The sequence below is a fragment of the Podarcis erhardii genome (assembly GCF_964252035.2).
Source record: "Podarcis erhardii genome assembly, chromosome: 5".
In the NCBI taxonomy this organism is placed as follows: Eukaryota; Metazoa; Chordata; class Lepidosauria; order Squamata; family Lacertidae; genus Podarcis; species Podarcis erhardii.
In genome coordinates, this window is record NC_138509.1 from 40,373,925 (window position 1) to 40,393,105 (window position 19,181).

The following is a 19,181-nucleotide window of genomic DNA, read 5'->3' on the forward strand; positions in this document are numbered from 1 at the left end:
CACATTACTCAGCTGAAGAACTGCATTGCAAAGTTCAGAGAAGTGTGAATTTTGAAGGGCAGCTGGGTTTTTGTTTGTGTTTCTGTAGTGCAAATTAGGTACACTGCAAACCGCTGGTTTATCCAATACAATGCAGTGAGATATCTAAAACTTTCAAGCCATGTCAGCATCCTTTGCTTTTCAGAGCACACTGGATTCTGCTGAACTGACTCACCACACACTTTTCCCAAATGACCGACATTCGTTCTTCAATGCCATTTGTTCCTTCTGGGATGAGGGTGAAGTTATCCTTTCCGACGGCCTTCTGCGCTGTGGTGAAGGTGCAGTGAGCACTGCCGACCACTTGAAGATCCCCACTAATTAAAACAAATGGCAAGCAAAGAATGAAATGGAGGGGGGGGGGCTCTTTGCTGGTTGCATAAGCCAATTTATCCAATATTTTCCTACCGAGTCTGAAAATCTGAGGTGATTTTGATTTGTTGTAAGTTGAAAAGAAACAAACAGCTAACAAAACTTTAAAGAACTGGTGGATTTTCAAAATCATTCCTTAGAGGTTACAATAGAGGTGAATAGAGGCAGTAGAGGAAATAAGACTGTCAACTTTATATTCATAATCAACCTTGACTCTGCCATATTTTTTACTGTGCTGACTTCAACAGTATAAAGTGACAAGATGAATGTCACAGTGACTTAAATTATAAACAAAAAATGGAGGGGGGGGAGAAGCTGTGTTTTGGCCTCTATGCGAAGAGGGGAGATACCAATCTATTCAGTGACTCCTAACCTCAGCCACGTTGCAAAAGGTAGAAAAAGTTCCCAGGAATGCAGGACTAGCAGCCACGGTATGGGGGGAAAGAAACATACTGCTTTTTTTAAATAAACAGTATGAGTAGTACATTTATATTTCACTTTTCTTATCAAGAGCTCAAGTGGCTCCCCCTTCTCCATTTAATCCTCACAACAACCCTGTAAGGTAGGGTAGCTTCAAGGGCAGTGACTGGCCCAGTGTTATCCAGGGAGCTTCATGGGTGATTGGGGGCACGAACCCTGGCCTCCCAGGTCCCACTCAAAGGCTCTAGTTTATTCCATTTTCACGACTTTCCCCAACTGTTAATTTCCACTTGAGTTATATATGACACAAAAGCCACTTCTGGAACCATAGTGGGATATTGCGCCAGTTTAGTGCTCATTCCCAGGTTATTTGCTTCCAGAAAAAAATCCATCTGCAAATGATATGGAAATGAGAGGAACACATTCTCTGTCAGGGATGAACCAGAGGGCTCAAGTTCCCCAGAGGGAGAGGGGCCTGGGAGCGGAAGATGTGGACGAGGTGCCCGAGGGGGAGGGAGGCAATGAGGAGAGGGCAGTTGGAATAAGCCCAGAAAGGGCTGGGGAGATGGAAAGTTCACCGGGAATGCAGGGGTTAAGCTCAGGCTCAGAATAAGGGGGGAAATTTATGACTGCCCCTCGAGAAGGCCTGTGGTAAAGAGAAGGGCGGAACTATGGGGCGGGAGACTTCACCATTTTATGAGCTGTTGGAGGGGCAAAAGCAGGCCTCAGCAGAGATCTGAACTGAGTGACTCTGATGGGTGAATGATGTGCTAATGACCCATTTTAAATACTGTAAATAAAGACTATAAAAACTTCAAGAGGCTCCTGGCATCTGCGGTGAGGAGAGACGCCTGCAGCTCTGACATTCTCCACCATGGTTGCAATCCAGATGGAGAAAGGAATATTGGCATAGTGGGAAACCAGGTCCAAATAAGGAGGTTTCCGGACTCTTCTCCCAGGAGAGCCGCTAGCTCTTCTCATGCTAACCATCACATTTGAGCTGCAGTCGGTTATTTGGTGTTTCCAGAGAAAGGTCATTCTGTCCTTGAGGACTTACCATGCTAAGAGGGAAGTGAGATGATCAGGCGTTGTAGGATCTGGGCTAATGGGAGGAGATGTCACAAAGGCAGCAGCCTTGGCCCAGTTCTTGCTCCAATAATGAGAGCCATCTGTAGCAAGACTGGCTGTAATTGGCTCTCCATACACAACTGTGCCTGAACAAACAATCAACAGTCAACACCGCTGCAGTATGCATATTGCTGCCATCAAAAGCAGCTGCCCCACATCTCCCCCCAGCAGGAACATGCTATGGTACAAAAATGTGTGATATGCACACCCCTTTGGAAGCAGAAAAATGTATATGAAACAAACAAGCATGCTGTATCTGCATATATATTCAAATGTTAGAAATTTGGCTTCCCTGGTCTTAACTTGAGAATCCCTTGAGATGAGACTGGTGTTTAGATATGTGCATGTGTGTGTGTGTGTGTGTGTATACACAGCTCCCAATCAAAAATAGGGGGGCAAAATGTTGAAAAAAATCTTGTGCTAGTAAATTTCAGTGTCTGTGGTTGAATGTCAGGTATGCAGTTTAGATACTGTGAAAGAGAACAGAGTACTGGGGACAAACCTGTCTCAAGAGCGATTTTCAAGACAAGACCGTGCAAAAGACCTTTCACAGAAGATGACATTTCTTAACCTTAAGGCTTCTGAATGCAACCAAAGATTTTCTGACAGCAGGACAGGACGTTGTCTGCAACACTTTCAGAGGTTTGTCACCTCCAAGGATGCTCAAACGACATGAAAGAATGTCAAGTTTATGCCTGAAAGATATTCTGAAGCGGTCCTTGCTTGATCTCCTGGAGAAAAATGTCTGCTATGTACCATCATTTTAAATGTCTGGGCATTTAAATTTCCCTGTTCAAACACTGCTGACTTGACAGGAAGTCCTCATCAGTATGGAAGCGTGAAACAGGACTTACCTTTTCTCTTGGCTTGAGCGATGACATCTGCAGCCCCCTTGCTCATGACTTTTGTGACATATAAGGGGCAATTGGCTTGTTTTGCTATTGTAATGGCACGGAACACGGCCTCCGTTTCAACCTTTGGAAGCATGAACACAATCAGATACTTACTTCACAATGTCTGCTTCATCTGAAGTAGCTTGCCTAGAGCTTAAACAACAGCTAGGGCTGCTAGGATTCTGTTATGATGGATTGTTCTACTTGTTCTTCATAAGTCTACCCCACTCACAACTGCACTTACAGGGAAACTGCAGTTACAGGGAAATGTGGGGAAGTTAGCATTATGTCTCCTCTGATATTGACTGATTTCAAATACATGAATAATTCAGTCAGACAATAATTATTACTGGAAGAGACTCAAATGTGGTTTTTAAAATAAATAAATACATAAATGAAAGAGTATGCATGTTTATTCAGAAGCAACCCCTGGTGGGTTGAAGGGGGTTTACTGCCTAACAAGCAACCTAAGAGTGCCATCCAGAACAATAAAACTCAGCAGAAGTGGTGTTGTTTATATAATGACACACAGACCATCCTTTTAGTCTCATTACAGATTGCTAAAGCACCAAGTGTCAAAATCTATAAGCTACACCAGGATCGTCGTCATGGTGTCCTCCAGATGTTGTGGAGTATCATCCCTTATAACTAAGTCTGCGACCATTAAGTCGTGCTAGCTGAGACTGATAGGAATTGTAGTCCAACAACATCTGGAGCAGAACCTATAATCCACCCCTGAAAGATACAGTTTCATTAATCTTATCTATGTTGATGCTAATTTCACTGCAGCAAAACACTTACTGGATTTTATTCAAAAATGGTGTAGCTAGCTCTACAATCATGTCTTGCATGTGACATTCAGTGCTTAAGCGTGGGCATCCCTCTCTTATCGAAAGGAGACTTTGGAAGGCTTTGTGAAGTCTGAACGTGGCTCGGCAAAAGAGATTTCACGTGTGAATTTAACCCTCAATGGTATTTCCCAATTTTATTTCACTGAGTAGAGTTGACAGTAATTCTATGGGGACCCACTTAATATTACCTCTTCTGGATGACTGAGAACGTGACCCTCTGGACCAGTAATCCCCAGCTCCAAAAGTCTTTTTTGTTCCTAAATAAATGAAGAAATATGGGAGAAGCAATAAATGAAAGGTGCAAAAATCTAATTTGAAACTTTAGAATGCTATCTTTTTAAAAACACCACCACAACCATTTATTATCCGTGACAATTAGAGCGGTTAACTTCCTCATTTATATGTGCAACTCAACAGCATAACCATTTGCCTTCTGCAATTCTTTGTTTGGTAGTTTACAAGGCAAGCCTAAACATAGATCCTACTGTTATCCTGTCTTAGGGTGATGGCAGGGAGAGGGGTGTTCCTGAAACCATTCTTTTAAAAAGGCAAGTGAAATATATGAAGGTTGCCAAAAGAGGAAGAATTTTTTAAAATAGAATACTGATACATAATTCTAGCTGATTAAATATGTATAATAAGTACCCATCTTTCTAACATCCTTGTTCCATCTCAATGATCCACATTAAAAACAACAACAAAACGAAGTGTGTTGATGCAGTCCAAAAAAAATTCTCCAAGGATTTGGGCTCATGGAAAGCAAATTTATGTTTCTATTTGACCAACCAAGCCCAAAAAGCATTGCCAGGAGGAATTATCTCTCCGCACCTCCCTCCATGCACTGTTCTAGGAGTTCTCCTGACCAGATTTGGGGAGGTTTGGGAAATGCACGGTGGCAATGAAAGAGGAGAGGAGAGAAGTCCTGTTGTGCTTTTGAGACACATGCTGGCTTCTGCTAGTACAACAAACAAGTTGAACCCATGCATTATGTCTATAGCTTTTATGCTATGTATATTTTTTTTAAAAAAAATATTAAAATAGGGTCCTGAAAAAAAATACACATCTCAGGAATCAACGGCCAGGGTAAAGATAAGCATCTTCAGTGTTTTCTGAAAGCTGTATTATGAAGTTTGTTTATACAGAAAAACTAAGAGGACCCCCTCTGCTGACCTTAATACCCACGGAGGTCTGTGAGAAAGAAGGTGGTATTTCAGGTATTTGGGACCTGAGTTGGCTTTTCAGACTAACATGAGCACCTTAAATTGGGGGTGCAAACAAATGCAGCTGTTTGAAAATAGGTGTTATATTTGATCTAAGTGGGACCCTATCCAGTAATCTGGCCACTGCATTTTAGACCAGCTGAAGTTTCCAAGTAACTTCTAGAGCTGCTCCTTGTAGTGAACATCGTAATAATCTGATCTGGCAGCTACCAGAGCCTGCAGTACAATGGCCAAGTCAAGGTTAGACTTGGATTTAATTTATTGTTATTGAGGTATTTTAGTGATTACAAATCACTTTCTCAGAAGACTGTTGTGCAAAGCGGTAAGTAAGCCTTCTGAATAACTAGTTATATTCTGACAGGCAGTAAATCTCTACATTTAATTTCAAGAGCATTTAATCTTTTGCAATCCAGGGTAAATGTTTTCTGTCCTTGAAGTGCTCTGGAGACATTTATTTCCATGCTTTTGTTCTTTGCCTGCAAATACATTTGAAGGTCACCCTCCGTTTTTTTAATAACTATGTTAAAAACCCTAAAAACAACCACCTGCTCTGGTGATACCTATCTACCTTGGATCAAAGTATGATTGTCGGATGTGAACAAAAATTCTCTAATCCCAAGCAGATCAATATCTTCAGAAAGGCTTTCAACTTTTCAACTGATGATAATTTAAGAATGCCCTGGGGGTGAATATTAAGGATCTCTGTAAAACAGAACAAGGAAGATAAACAAACCCAACCCCTCCCTGGCTGTATGTGTGTATGTATATATAGGTGTGGGACACACGCACACGCACACATCTCTCCCTCTCTCTGCGGTTTCAGGATCCTGACATTTAAATACACAAAGTTGAGACACAAGCATCAGCAACCACACACAAACTACTTTAAACTTGTTTACCATAGAAGATCCTTAATAGATTTCATGTACTTATATGCCACTTTCCCATGGTGAACTATGTTCAATGTTTCTCACAGTAAACACATGGAAAGGACAACACAGACATGTTCCCATGGTATGAGGATACTCTAGCCTGCTGTGGTGCTCATCTTTTAGTTGGATAGGGTTGGGTTCATCCTCTTTATCATCTTGTAGTATGGACACTTGTAGCAAATAAAGTTGCATTACTCTTTTGTTGCTGTTTTAAACTTTTGTATTTGTATAGGTTTTTTTACAATTGTAACTTTGAGACATGTGTAGTTAGTGACAAACAGATGTTATCAAATGTCTAGCTGGCATATAGATGCTATCATTTTCCGCAGTGCCATGAAAAAGTGCCCAAAGATTGGAGGGTACATTGTTCTGAATCCATATGGCTACTCCTATGCACTGCCATATGCTACTTTCTGCAGATGAGGGTCTCCTGTGGATACCATCTCATCAGGAAGTTCATGCCACATGATGTAGGAGCAGGGCCTTTAGTGTGGTGGCACCTGCCCCTTGGAACTTTTGCCCATTATAGATCAGACAGGCACTGTCTTTACAGTCTTTTCGGCACCTACTGAAGACATTTCTTTTCCAACCACCCTTCTAACTGCATTGGATTTGAAATTATTTTTATTGCTGATTTTTAAATTGCTAAATGCTTTGGGATGCTTCATGGCCAGTGATTCATAAATGAAATGAAATAAATCAACACTCTACCTCATCAATGATGTCTCCGTTTTCAGCATGTACTTGCGCAATAGCACCCAGATCTCGAATAATACTGAATATCTCATACATCTGCCAGGAAAGAAAGAAAAATGGTGGAGTCTGATAATGCTTATGTTTTTATGCCAAAGCATAGTTGAACAATAGTTTGCGTCTTGTATGTATATTACCTGAGCATCAGTGCACTGGAGTTTGTCTTTATAAGCCATGAAAACAAGAAAGGAGTTCACACCTTAATGAAAGCAGAAGAGAATTAATGATTGCTACTGAAAGATGATCATCAGTTACCAGGCTGCATAGCGTGGCCAGCTTAGATACAAAACTAATCAAGGCTTAGAATCTGAATTGAAAAATGTTGAATAAAATCTATGCTGTGAGCCATGAGTTTGCTTATTCAGAAGAAAATGCTATCGAATCCTAAGTGTCTGATTTAACATTCTTAGCAGTCAAGTCAAATACACTGATATGACTCTGAATTACTCATCTATGCTAAGTGAACAGTTGTCATTAATGCATTTTCTTTCCAATGTCAAAAGTGCAATTAGTTAGGAACCACAGTGTGCAGATACATACCACTCAGGTATATACCACAAGGCTCTGAACCTATCAAATTATTTTTGAGACAATCTGGAGCAATAGGCTGTGTTCATGCATTAAGCTGAGCTATGTTAATTTCTCTGTATGACTTCTTGGGTTGTAGAATTGAACCAAAATCCCTGACAGTTTCCAATTATATTGTTAGAATTTATTGCAACGTTTAAATAAACATGAGAAATCTGACATTGGATTGGATAACCCAATTCCATGTATTGGTTAACTTAAAATTTTAACTTTGAGTTTTGTAGGAACATACAAAGCTGCCTTAAACAGAGTGAGACCATCAGTATCCTCTACACTGAGTAGCAGTGGTTTGCCATGGTTTCAAGCAGAAGTCTTTCTTATCCTCACCTGAGAATGTCAGGCAGTGAACCCAACCCTTTTCATGCAAACATATGTTCTACCACTGAGCTATGGCTCTTGTGTTTCACCATCAGTTTCTTTGAAAGATGGTGCGCTGTGTCCCCGGAAATGATTTTCCTGCAAGGTTTCCCAGTCTCTTCCTGATTATGCTTGGTATTTTCCTTCCACTTTCTTCTGGGGCTACTCAGTGTGAACTCCTTCAGCGGCATGGCCTATAGCAAGTGGCCCCTTCACCAGGGTGCAATCCCATGATGCAGGGCGTGTGTGTGTGATGAGTGGGACTATGTGGGTCTCGTGGCACATGATTTTGTGAACACTGAATAATAGTGAGTATAGTCGTACTAATGGAAACAACCATGTGGCCAGTGATGGACCATGTGGCCAGCTGTGCCCATTCTACAGGCACAACGCAATCGTGAATGGGAATAATTGTTAGTTCTCTTTACTAATAGTAAACCAACATTAGAGAACAATTCTGAATAGCAGGAAATAGTGTGGCTGTGCAGACGCTCCTGGTCGTATGGGTCTAGTGCCAATTCCTTGGGAAACACAAGAGTGTCACCCCATTCACACTGTCACCCAGTTCTCTCTCTCTCTCTCTCTCTCTCTCTCTCTCTCTCTCTCTCTCACACACACACACACACACACACACACTTACAGTTTAGAACCAAACCACATAGAAGTGGCTTCCACATCACAAGGAGCCTGTTGCAATGAGGACTGTGTGGAATTTCCCACTGGGATGCCTGGGCAGGTTCTGACCAAGTAGCTCTTGGGTGAAATTTCTGACTCCCTGAGTGGGAAACCACATCAGAGCCATAGCATAGCCTTATCCTAGCTTCACAACGTATTTAATCTGGAAGGATTCAGCTGGCTTCCCAGAAGGCCCTCTGTGTAGGGAAAAACCAAGATGAAGGTTGGAATTCAAAGGGGGTGAGATGCCTGCAGGATCCTTCTTTCTCCCACTATCATTGCCACAGTGGAATGATTTTATGCAGATTTGATTCAATAGTAATTCAAAAGCGGCAGGAAAGACAGAAGCATTCAAGTAGCTGCCTAGATATTCACCTGGTGGACCTTCTCAGAAGCAACCTGAATGCAACACCCAGAATGGGTATTTTTATTTGTTTTGTTTTGGTCCACTTGGGCAGCCCAATAGCATGGGATACTAGAAGCCCTCTCAAGTATTCCACATCCAAGTCATAGCCGGCACCTTAATCAAATATTGGAATTGGGAGTGGGGGATTCTAGTTATAACAATATCTACCTAAGGGTCAAATGATATTAAGGTGGGATGCTATTGAATGTTACTCTACAACACTGGATATTGTTGTGCTTAAAAAAGAAAGCTTGTTTTTTTACTGATGGTTAACTAATTTTCATTGTCCTATGTGTGTGTATGGGGCGCAGGTGGCGCTGTGGGTTAAACCACAGAGCCTAGGACTTGCCAATCAGAAGGTCAGCAGTTCGAATCCCCATGATGGGGTGAGCTCCCATTGCTCGGTCCCTGCTCCTGCCAACCTAGCAGTTCGAAAGCATGTCAAAGGTAAACGGCATTTCCGTGTGCTGCTCTGGTTCGCCAGAAGCGGCTTAGCCATGCTGGCCACACGACCTGGAAGCTGTATGCCAGCTCCCTTGGCCAATAAAGAGAGATGAGCACCTAAACTCCAGAGTCGGTCACGACTGGACCTAATGGTCACGACTGGACCCTTTACCTTTATGTGTGTGCATATATGTGTGTATATGCATGTGTGTACACATATGCACAATAAAAAGAACATTTAAAATACTTATACTTCCCAAATATTGCATTAGAGGACAAATTATCTCCAATAATCAAAGAACACAAAAACTGAGTTTTCCAATGGTGGAAAAACACTGCATGTTAGGACATCATATTCATAAAATGATAAACACATCTTGTCAAAAAGAATAAGCTTCCCTCATCTATTAAACATCATTTGCTCCCAAGCTAAAACACTCTTTTGCATAATCTAGCAGTTTATATGTGGCAGGATCTTTGCCTTCCAGTGTTGCAATATTCATGTCTTTTTGCAACTAGGAAGCTATGACAGTCGTAAATCTCCATCCACTTGTTACTTTCTATGAAGTGTATCTTTGCACTTACCTTTGTCTTTGACGAGAGCCTCCAGCTCTTCTTTGATGCTCTCATGCCAGCGTGTGATGTCAATATGCAGAGAATAATCACAACATGCTTTACTGTCAGCACACTCCCTCCACTGGTCATAGGCAGTCAGAAGGTTTGACCCAGATTCAGGGAACACATGGTCAACTGGAGAAACAAATGCATTCATTGGATGATGAGGGTTCAATTGCCTAATATGGGTCGGGTATCTGCAGCCCTTCAAGATGCTGTTCAACTCCAACTCCCATCAGCCTCAACCAGCATGACCAGATGCCAGGTGTTGTTGGACTCTAGTTTCCATCATCCCTGGCATCTGGTCATGTTGGTTTTCAGTGACCGATTTTCCTGCTCTAACAACAAAAGGAATGCAGTCCACAGTAAGGGCATTACGTACGAATCATGGTGGTCCCTCCTGCCAGAGCTGCTTTTGTTCCTTGATAGAAGTCATCAGCAGAGGTCATTCCCAACACTGGCATCTGCAATCTAGTGTGGACATCTATCCCACCTGGCATAACTAGCTGGCCGTAAGCGTCAACCATTTTCACACCTCCAGGAACAACCAGGTTTTCCCCAATTTGCCTGAAAATGACATTAAAAGAGATTGCTTGCATGTTTCATTCAAGGAGGACAACAGCATACAGATATCCAACATATTGGGTCAGATCCAGACTAATTTCATTGAACTAAGATCCCAGCAATTAAATTATGACTTAAATCCCATTGATTTAAATGGCAATAGAGTACTGGTAACGAGATCTGGGGTAATGAAGATGCTGTGGACAACACTCCCACCAGCACCAGCCAACATGGCCAATGATCAGGATAAAGAGAGTTATGGTCCAAAATTACAGGAGGGGACCACATTGACTACCACTGAACTAGATCAACTCACTGTGTTCCTGATGCTCATAACACTGCTTTTGGAAATGTGTTTTCTTACCAGTCTCTCCTTGCTGAAATGCTTTCTGCATTCACAGTTAAATGCTCTAGCACTCAACGGGGAGCAAAGGAAAGTGCCACTTGGGCACACCCTTAGGATTAAGCTATAGGTATACAGTGGTACCTTGGGTTAAGTACTTAATTCATTCCAGAGGGACCGGGTGGTGCTGTGGGTTAAACCACAGAGCCTAGGACTTGCCGATCAGAAGGTCAGTGGTTCGAATCCCCATGATACGGTGAGCTCCCGTTGCTCGGTCCCTGCTCCTGCCAATCTAGCAGTTCGAAAGCATGTCAAGTGCAAGTAGATAAATAGGTACCGCTCTGGTGGGAAGGTAAAAGGCGTTTCCATGCACTGCTCTTAGTCATGCTGGCCACATGACCCGGAAGCTGTACGCCGGCTCCCTCAGCCAATAAAGCAAGATGAGTGCTGCAACACCAGAGTCGGTGACGACTGGACCTAAACGTCAGGCGTCCCTTTACCTTTACCTTTTATACAATGGTACCTTGGATTAAGTACTTAATTCGTTCTGGAGGTCTGTTCTTAACCTGAAACTGTTCTTAACCTGAAGTACCACTTTAGGTGTTCTTAACCTGAGGTACTATTTCTGGGTTAGCGGAGTCTGTAACCTGAAGTGTATGTAACCCGAGGTACCACTGTATTTCTTTTGCAACCTTCTAACAGTTTGACTTAGCCCCCCCAAAGGTACACTTCTCAATTGTCTCCCAAGACAGATGGATGCTAATCATACTTCTTTGGGATAATTCCCTGTGATCCTCAGATGAAGAGCAATATAGAAAATAAATAAATAATAATAATCTTGATCCATAGGCCCCTGGGAGCAAAAGGTGCTGTGTACCATAGTACTGAATGTGTTACTTTCATGTAGTTGTGTAACAACAATTATACTCTGTCTCCTCTGTGCTTTGCTTATGTTGTAATTAATGTATCGGAGAGCAATGAAAGTAGATCAAATTGTACAGAAATATCTGTAATAAATAAAACTGTACTCCAAAATATTTTTCAGCAACTTACTTAATCAAGCCATCTTCCACATAGATATCTGCATAAAATGACTGATCATCGTTGACAATCTTTCCTCCTTTGATGAGCAACCGGTCACTCTGATTTAAAAGCAAACAAACAATGATTTCCAAGCTGACCAGATATTTTATTAAAGGTGACTTTAGGTATACGTTCAGAAGCAGACTATGGAGAAATGCCTGGTGCAAGCTGAGTGTTGGTCTCAAATCACACCTGAGATTCGGACTTTGTCTAAGACATGCAAAGCAGCTGATGTTATTTTGTCTAGAAATGCAAAAGAACAACAACAAAGGCAGGAAAAATTGTTGGCATCTCTAGGCTATCTGACCAACTGGTAGGAATTATGTGTTATAGAATTTAGAAAATACACTCATCAGCCTTGCCTGACTTATTTTTTTGTCAAATGTTATTGTAAAACACAGTGCCAGCTAGGCTGATCTTAATTAAGATGGCTAGAATCCCACATTTTTCAGCTCTCAAAACAAGGAGCCATGGGTTTCTGGTGCAAAGCCTTTGTTGATTTCCCCTCTCGGCACTGTCTCCAAGGATATTACAAGGAATCAGGCCTATAATTTGCTGAAAGGTGACTCATTTTCAGTTGACCTCTGTTAGCAATTCCAGGGAATCTGCCAGCTGCTGGAGAATGCTAAGGACTCAGAAACACATTATCCAAGGAAAGTAAGAGTACAGAGAAGGACAGTATCCAATCCTAACGACAACAAAAATTTAATGGTTTGCAACTGAAACAGAATTTTTAACAAAGAAAAGTAATTTCTGAAGGCATGTGGAATTGGCTTCCTTGTTACATAGCCTGGGGCTTATACTCTTAACTGTAGGCCTTTATGAATGCAACAGTACTAACAAGGAAAGTATCAAGGAGTTGGCTACTTTGGCTTACAACACCCTTTCAAGGACCTCTTATAACAGGATTTACAGTACCCAGGTGGCCTTCTTTCAAGTTCAAGTTAGCCCATACCAGTTTCATTTCATAGACCAGGGGTCAGCAAGATTTTTCTTGCCTGGGCTGGATCGGTCCTGCGGAGATCCCTCTGTGGACCAGATCACGTGCCCACCCGTTATTTTCTGCGCATGCACAGATGCGATTTCCAGTGCCGCATAAGTAAGTCCCCGTGCCACGCCGCTGCTGTGGTTCGCCAGAAGCGGCTTAGTCATGCTGGCCACATGACCTGGAAGCTGTACGCCGACTCCCTTGGCCAATAAAGCGAGATGAGTGCTGCAACCCCAGAGTCGGTCACCACTGGACCTAATGTTCAGGGGTCCCTTTACCTTTAATGATAATGTGGGTAAGACATGTTGTGCTACCAATCAAAGTGAATAATGTATAGAAAGCATAAGAGGTTTGTTTATCAGGATACCTCAATGAACAGCTTCACTAACCCACTGCAGCTCTTCCTCCCCATGAAGTGGGGAAAGTATTGGATGAGCAATGCTGTAACTATTCCTAGGCTGCAGCCCTTCTCCATAACAACCAGAGCACGGGCCAGATGCGGTAAGCCAGCCTTTATTCAAACAGCTTCCTTTCAGTCGCTGCTTCAAGGGCTGGCCTGCTCTGGCTCACTCATGGCCAAACAATGAAGAATAGAGCCCTCACATGTCAGGCATTGAGGGGAGCCATTCCGCTCAAAGCCCACCTCGAAAGAAAACCCCTTCTACAGAAGTGACATCACAGCTGCTCATTTTGGTAAGAGAGAAATAGAGTACGCAGAGAAAGGAAGGGAGCTGTGAGGCTGTCTAAACCAAGATAGATGGTCCATTGGCCTGATGCAGCAGGCTCTTCAAACCATCTAACATGACAGGATGCAAGGAATGGGAAGGAGTCACCTACCTCTCCTACTAATGCATTTGAGAGTTCACAGGCTAGGCCATCAGGTCAAGAGGCTCACAACCAAGAATTACTTGGCAGATAATGAGTTCTGACGTTGCTTACTTTAAAAGTCAAGCCTAAAGGGCTTAGCAGGCATCAGAGCTTCCTCAGTCATCATGGCCAGGATCCAAGGAGACACTTAGGTTCACACAAGGGACTTGAACTAGCTCAGCGGAATATTCACAGGCTCTCTCCCTCTTGACTCTTCATGCAGTTCCACAAGCTGTTTTTTCAATCCTCTTCAATTTCAGCTTATCACACAGCCTTGGGAACTGCTGCCTGAACATAATTTCACAATTCTTTAGATCCTAATGAATGTGGTGTGCTTTATTCCACAGTTTATTTCAGTGGGGAGTTGGTCAGAAATTTCCACAGTTGAATTCAGAAGCACAATCTACTGTATTAGATGTAACCCTAACAGTGCATGTGTCTATATGTGCAATGTACACCCGCCCCCCTCTGATAAAGGGCAGGATTAGGAGGGAATGCAAATGGGTAGCATGACAAAATAATAATAATGATTTAGTGGACCAAACCTGGGAAGGGATCAAAAGTAGGTCAAGGAAAGAATAATTTGTGTTTTGGAGAATGCTAATGTTAAGATAGTCACAAACTGTGATTGCCTTTGAAAAGTAGAAACATGCAGAGATTCACATTGATGTGGGCTATATGTAACTGATCCTAACACCTTTAGTTGTGGTAAATGCCTGACAATTTGCTGTGTGTTATTTCTTCCAGGGATGGGGAAGCAGGGGAGAGAGAGGAAAATATTGCTACTCTTATAGTGCAATCCCCTGAATGTCTTCTCGGAAGTAGATCCCATTAAATTCTGCAAGACTTACGACAAAGAAATATATATAGGATTTCAGTCTCAGGTGTGTATGGGTTGATGTAATGGAGATCCAGAAGGCATTTGAAATAACTACCTTTGCATAAAGATGGGTCTGATACATGGACTTATTTCAAACAGCAGAGCTTAGTTTACAGAGAATATGAATGTGCACTGTATTTGAAAAGCATTTAACAGGTAAATAGAAGCTTGTTGCATTGTTATTATGAAGCACATTCGGGTGAGGATAAAACACTGTTTAAATCCTTGGGGTTCAAGTTGGGTTACATTTAACAAAAGAGGACACTAATTCTCTGCACAGGGAGCTTTCAGTGGCAAATGTCTTAAATAGCAGCCCTCAGTCAGAAGACTTCCATCCCCCTATTCCCCCCCCCACCCATATTCCCAGGAACAGATTGTGTATTAGAAATTACAACATCCCACAGTCAATGGAGAAATCCTTATAGGAAATGTCCACATTTCAGTGTTTATCTGTTCAACTTGTATCTGAAGAACCTGCATTGATTGCCTTTCACATGCCTGATACTAAGAAATACTCTAGACACCAAGCTAAATTAAGCTCTTTGCGCTTAAAAACAAATTCAGCCAAAAAGATATTAATCCCCTCTGTTAGAGGTGGAAAATACGGATATAGATTTGTCCATGGGAGGCAAATGGGGCTCCCCTGCCCCTCGAGAAAGAGGCTTGGACTGCACACCTGCTTCTGGAAATGCATATTTTAACATTCTGAAGAGGGTCGAATGGAGGATGGTGTCGTAGGAGGTCACCCACTCAAAGGGAGTTAGAAATCCTCGAATGAGCAATCAGATCGAGGGCGGGGGTGGGCTGCAAGCGGATAAACAACAGAAGAAGGCGACACCAGCCACTTAGCCAAGAAGAAGAAAGGCGCGCCACGAAGAATGTTGTTTTGCATTCCCTTATAAGTTGATTCGGGGTGCGGATTCCTCAAGGTCTTTCGCTGCGCTTTATAACCCTGGGAGATTTCCAGAATAACACAGCGCTCTGTTTTGTTTTTCTCCTTGGAAAGCCGGTGGGTGGGGGGCCCCATTGGCTCGCTTCTGCGCGAAGAAGGGGCTGAACGTTGCATGGGGAGAAAGAGCGCGCTGTGGACAAGGAGAGGTTGTTCGAGGAGTCCCCAGGCGGACGGTCACCACCAGCCATGGCCGGCGGAGGCACAAACGCCGAATGCCCTCGCTCGGATCTCGCCTGCGCCTCCCGCCCCCTCCCCCTGAAGGCCACCGGGACCGCGCAGCTCCACCTACCCCTCCCCGTTGCAACCCAAACCTCCCCTCGCCTTCCCGTTACGAATACCCTAACCAGGGGCTTCAGCTCGGCGGCCCACCCGGGTGGGATCCTCACCAGAAGCCTCGGGAAAGGCGGGGGGGGGGGCTGGGGCTCCGCACAAGACCGGGAAGCGCAGATCGGACCCTTGGAGGCCAATGCCAGCCCGAGAATCATCGCCACCCCAGCCCAGGGCCCTGCGGCTCACCGTGATCCGCGGGATGTTCTTCTTGCCTTGGTACGACATCTTCCCCCGCAGGCCTTGCCGAGCGCGGGACGGGGAGGTGGGAAAGGGTCACGGGCGGCGGCGGCAACGAGGGGCCTTTGTGGGTCCCGAGCGCGGCCGGCCGAGGGAGCAGCGGCTGGCGCCGGCGGATGGCTCTGTGCTGAGTGGCGCCGCGTGTGCGTGCGCGCCTCTCCGCCCGGCGGATTGTTCTGGCAAGGAGGGAGGGAGGGCGGGCAAGCGAGAGCGAGCGAGCGAGAGCAGCTCGGTGGCTCCCCCTGCGCCGGCTGCCCGGCAGCCTTGCCGAGTGAGCAGCTGCCTGATTAGCATTCCACGCCCGTGCGCCAGGCAGCGGCAGACAGGGCCCCAGACGCGCAGGCAGACAGCTCCGCCGGGGCCTCCCAAGCGAGCCCGGCCCGCCGCAGCAGCCACGGCCCTGTCCAACAAAAGCCTGCGCCTCCCCACGCCGGCCAACAAAGGCCACGTGGCCGAGCCCTCTCTCTCCAGGGGCCAGGCCCTCGTCAGCAGGGGGGCGGCTGGCTGGAGACGCAGCCCAGGGGGCTTTTGTGTTTCCCTGTTGGCGCTTGGGTGTGCATCCTACTGGAAGCTGGTATAGACGCAGCCGGCTCCCCGGGGCTGATTTGGGAGCGGGACGTTAGATCACTTGCCCCCCATCCACCCCGCTTCAGATCCATATTTCAAACCTTGCGTTGGATTGGGACTTACTCACCCCGAGTTTAACTTGAAAGCCTTGATGTCGGTGGAACCGGCTTCCGAGTGACTAGGACCACAAGCGCAGAGCAGCAGGGATGCCAACTTGAATAAAATTTTGGGGGGCCCAAGTAAGCCCTCTCCCGCCCGCATAATCGATTACAAGACGCGGCACATACACACCATTTGAATGCGCATCAGCTTTGGGGGTCACTGGCCCCCTCAAATATTTTATGGGGAGGAGGGCGAAGTCCATAGGACTCCTTCCTATGTAGAGCAGTGTTGTTATGTAGCCCCGGTTGCTTCCCTACAGCGCTGTCATCTGCACGTCCATTCAAAAGGAAGCCCTGTTTTGTTTAACTTTTCCAAGTGTATTTCAGGTTTAAGTGACCCTCTGTTTTAATATAGCATCAGATCCTTGGGACAACCAGCTCAGCCCTGGTCAGAATTTTCCTTCATAAGCACCAACGGGTGTTGATGACAGGGATCTGGTTAGGATCCAACAATAAGGGGATCCTCTGCGGAATCAGATGCACTTGGCGAGGTGCTGTTTCAAACGACGGGTAATTCACTAAGGAATTCTCTGCCTCACGATTTAATTGGTGACCAGTAGCTTAGTATGCTGGTTTTGTTTTTAAGGATGGGATAAATTCATGCAGAGGATATGTCTGCTCTGCTCTAAGGGGTCCTGGCCACGAGCGATGGGTCGTCCATATTCCGAGGAAATAATGAATAATGCCTTGGAGGCAAACAAAAGGAGCGGGCTCCTGCGTTTGTGTTCTGCCTGTAGGCTTCCTGAAAGCATCACTCTGGCCACTCCTATGGAAACGCAAGTTCCAGGTTAGCTGGAGTCTGGATGTGATCCTGGAGGGCTCTGGTGTACGAGGCTGATGTTGTAACATTAAAGATGTGTTGCCTGAATTTTGTTTGTTTACCTCTTCCCTCCACACACCCTTTCCTTTTGTGTCCTATCTTTTTAAGACTTTAAATGGGCGTTTCGTTGGGCTAGGTAATGGGGTAGAAGTGTTTTGCAGTAATAAGTAAAATGTGTCACTCATTTCAGAGAACAAAGAGAAAATATGCATGCCTGTTCAGAAGCAGAGTTCAAGGGAACTTACACCAAGGTAAGTATTCTTTATTTTTATTTAGAATTTCAGCCTTAATCAATAGCTTGCAGGGCAGCCAAGTGGCATTTAGACTGGCGAACGAAACCTCAGTTCTTAAAGCTTTGTGCTCAAATTACCAGGAAAAAGAGATTGTCACAAGGGACTCCCTCCCCCCCTCTCCTCTGCACCACGTGGAAAGTAGTTTATTAAAAACCATTTATCAGCATTAAAGTGGAAGAGAAGAGGGGCATTCTGCCTTGCTGCAATTCCCACTCAGATGTAGGTGTGGTTGTGTGTGGTTGTAAAGAGAGCCTGCTGGATCAGGCCAATGGCCTATCTATTCCACCGTGCTGGTGGCCAACCAGATGTCTATAGCAAGCCCCCAGGCAGGATCTGAGCGCTGCAGCCACTCTCTCCTCCTGCTGCTTCCAGCAACTAGCATTCAGAAGTCTACTGCCTCCACAGTGGAGGTAATAACATAGCCACCAAGGCTAGCATTCTGGGTTAATATAATCTCCAGCCCTAGCCACAAACGCCGCATGGCTCCTGCTACTGGGAAGAAACACCCGGTCCTACCTTTATTAAAAGCATTCTGGGTTGCTATTCTATGCCAATTTCCCCCAAAGTATGCCTTATTGAAATTCCTATGCCTATCTACTCAGAAGTACCTTTGAGTTAACCCGGACCTACCCTACAGTAAATGTGCAAAGCATTCCAGCCTTCCCATCCAATTCTTCTGTTCATATTAAAATCAAGAAAATGACTCCCATTGGCTGTAACATAAGATCGGGTCCCTTGAATCTCACAGCAGCAGAGGAGATTTCTACGGACCATGCACGCTGACTCCGTTGTGCACTCTGCCTTGGAAAGAGACTGAAGAGACAAAAGCCAGGTCCCCGGTGACGCTCATTTGCGTTGCAAAATAACAGAGGACACAGTGCTCCTGCTCTATCTGTGGGGTATACATGGCTGCCTCGCCACATTTAAAGAGGACGCTGGAGAAAGCCAGCCAGCCGTCTAAACGGGCTGCAGCCGATTGGGAAATCAATCGCCACCTGGCGCCCCGATCAGTCCTCTTCGGAGGGCGGGAGGGGGGCGATTGTGACAGGTTTCGTGACCTCGGATGCGATTAAGAAGCGGCGGCTCCACTGTGAATTCCAAACCACATTCCAGTTCAGGAAATGCGGCTGCCTCTGTCGCTTGCTCGGAGCAGCTCTCGCGCCTCTGAAAGCGAGGGCGGACGCCGAGCCGCTCACGGGTTTGCCAGGTCCTCGTCTCACGAGCTGAACCTGCGCGCATGAGCCAAGTCACTTCGAGCGCCGCCTACTTGGCTGGAAGAGACCCAGACGCTAGACGCTTTCTGCCTGTTCCCGGGCCGTTTGGCTGATTCCGCTAAGGGACCGGCCTTTCTGCACCGGGTTTGCTCATTACTTTCCTCAGGTCGTTAAATACATCCCTGAAAC

General features: G+C 45.0%; 1 protein-coding gene across 2 annotated transcripts in view; it reads right to left on the minus strand.

The window, feature by feature from the left end:
• DPYSL4 (dihydropyrimidinase like 4) overlaps positions 1–19,181 on the minus strand; it is a 31,168-nt gene that overhangs the window by 11,504 nt on the left and 483 nt on the right. The window contains exons 1-10 of one of the 2 annotated variants that reach the window (XM_081863290.1): positions 15,887–16,242; positions 11,654–11,742; positions 10,076–10,260; positions 9,664–9,828; positions 6,746–6,807; positions 6,567–6,647; positions 3,892–3,960; positions 2,814–2,934; positions 1,889–2,045; positions 215–356 (exon numbers count right to left, since the gene is read on the minus strand). In XM_081863290.1, coding sequence (XP_081719416.1) covers positions 215–356; positions 1,889–2,045; positions 2,814–2,934; positions 3,892–3,960; positions 6,567–6,647; positions 6,746–6,807; positions 9,664–9,828; positions 10,076–10,260; positions 11,654–11,742; positions 15,887–15,925 — 1,110 coding nt within the window. In that variant the 5' untranslated portion in view covers positions 15,926–16,242. Of the gene's footprint in view, positions 1–214; positions 357–1,888; positions 2,046–2,813; positions 2,935–3,891; positions 3,961–6,566; positions 6,648–6,745; positions 6,808–9,663; positions 9,829–10,075; positions 10,261–11,653; positions 11,743–15,886; positions 16,243–19,181 lie in introns of those variants that run through there. The other variant, XM_081863291.1, reaches the window with a different exon arrangement.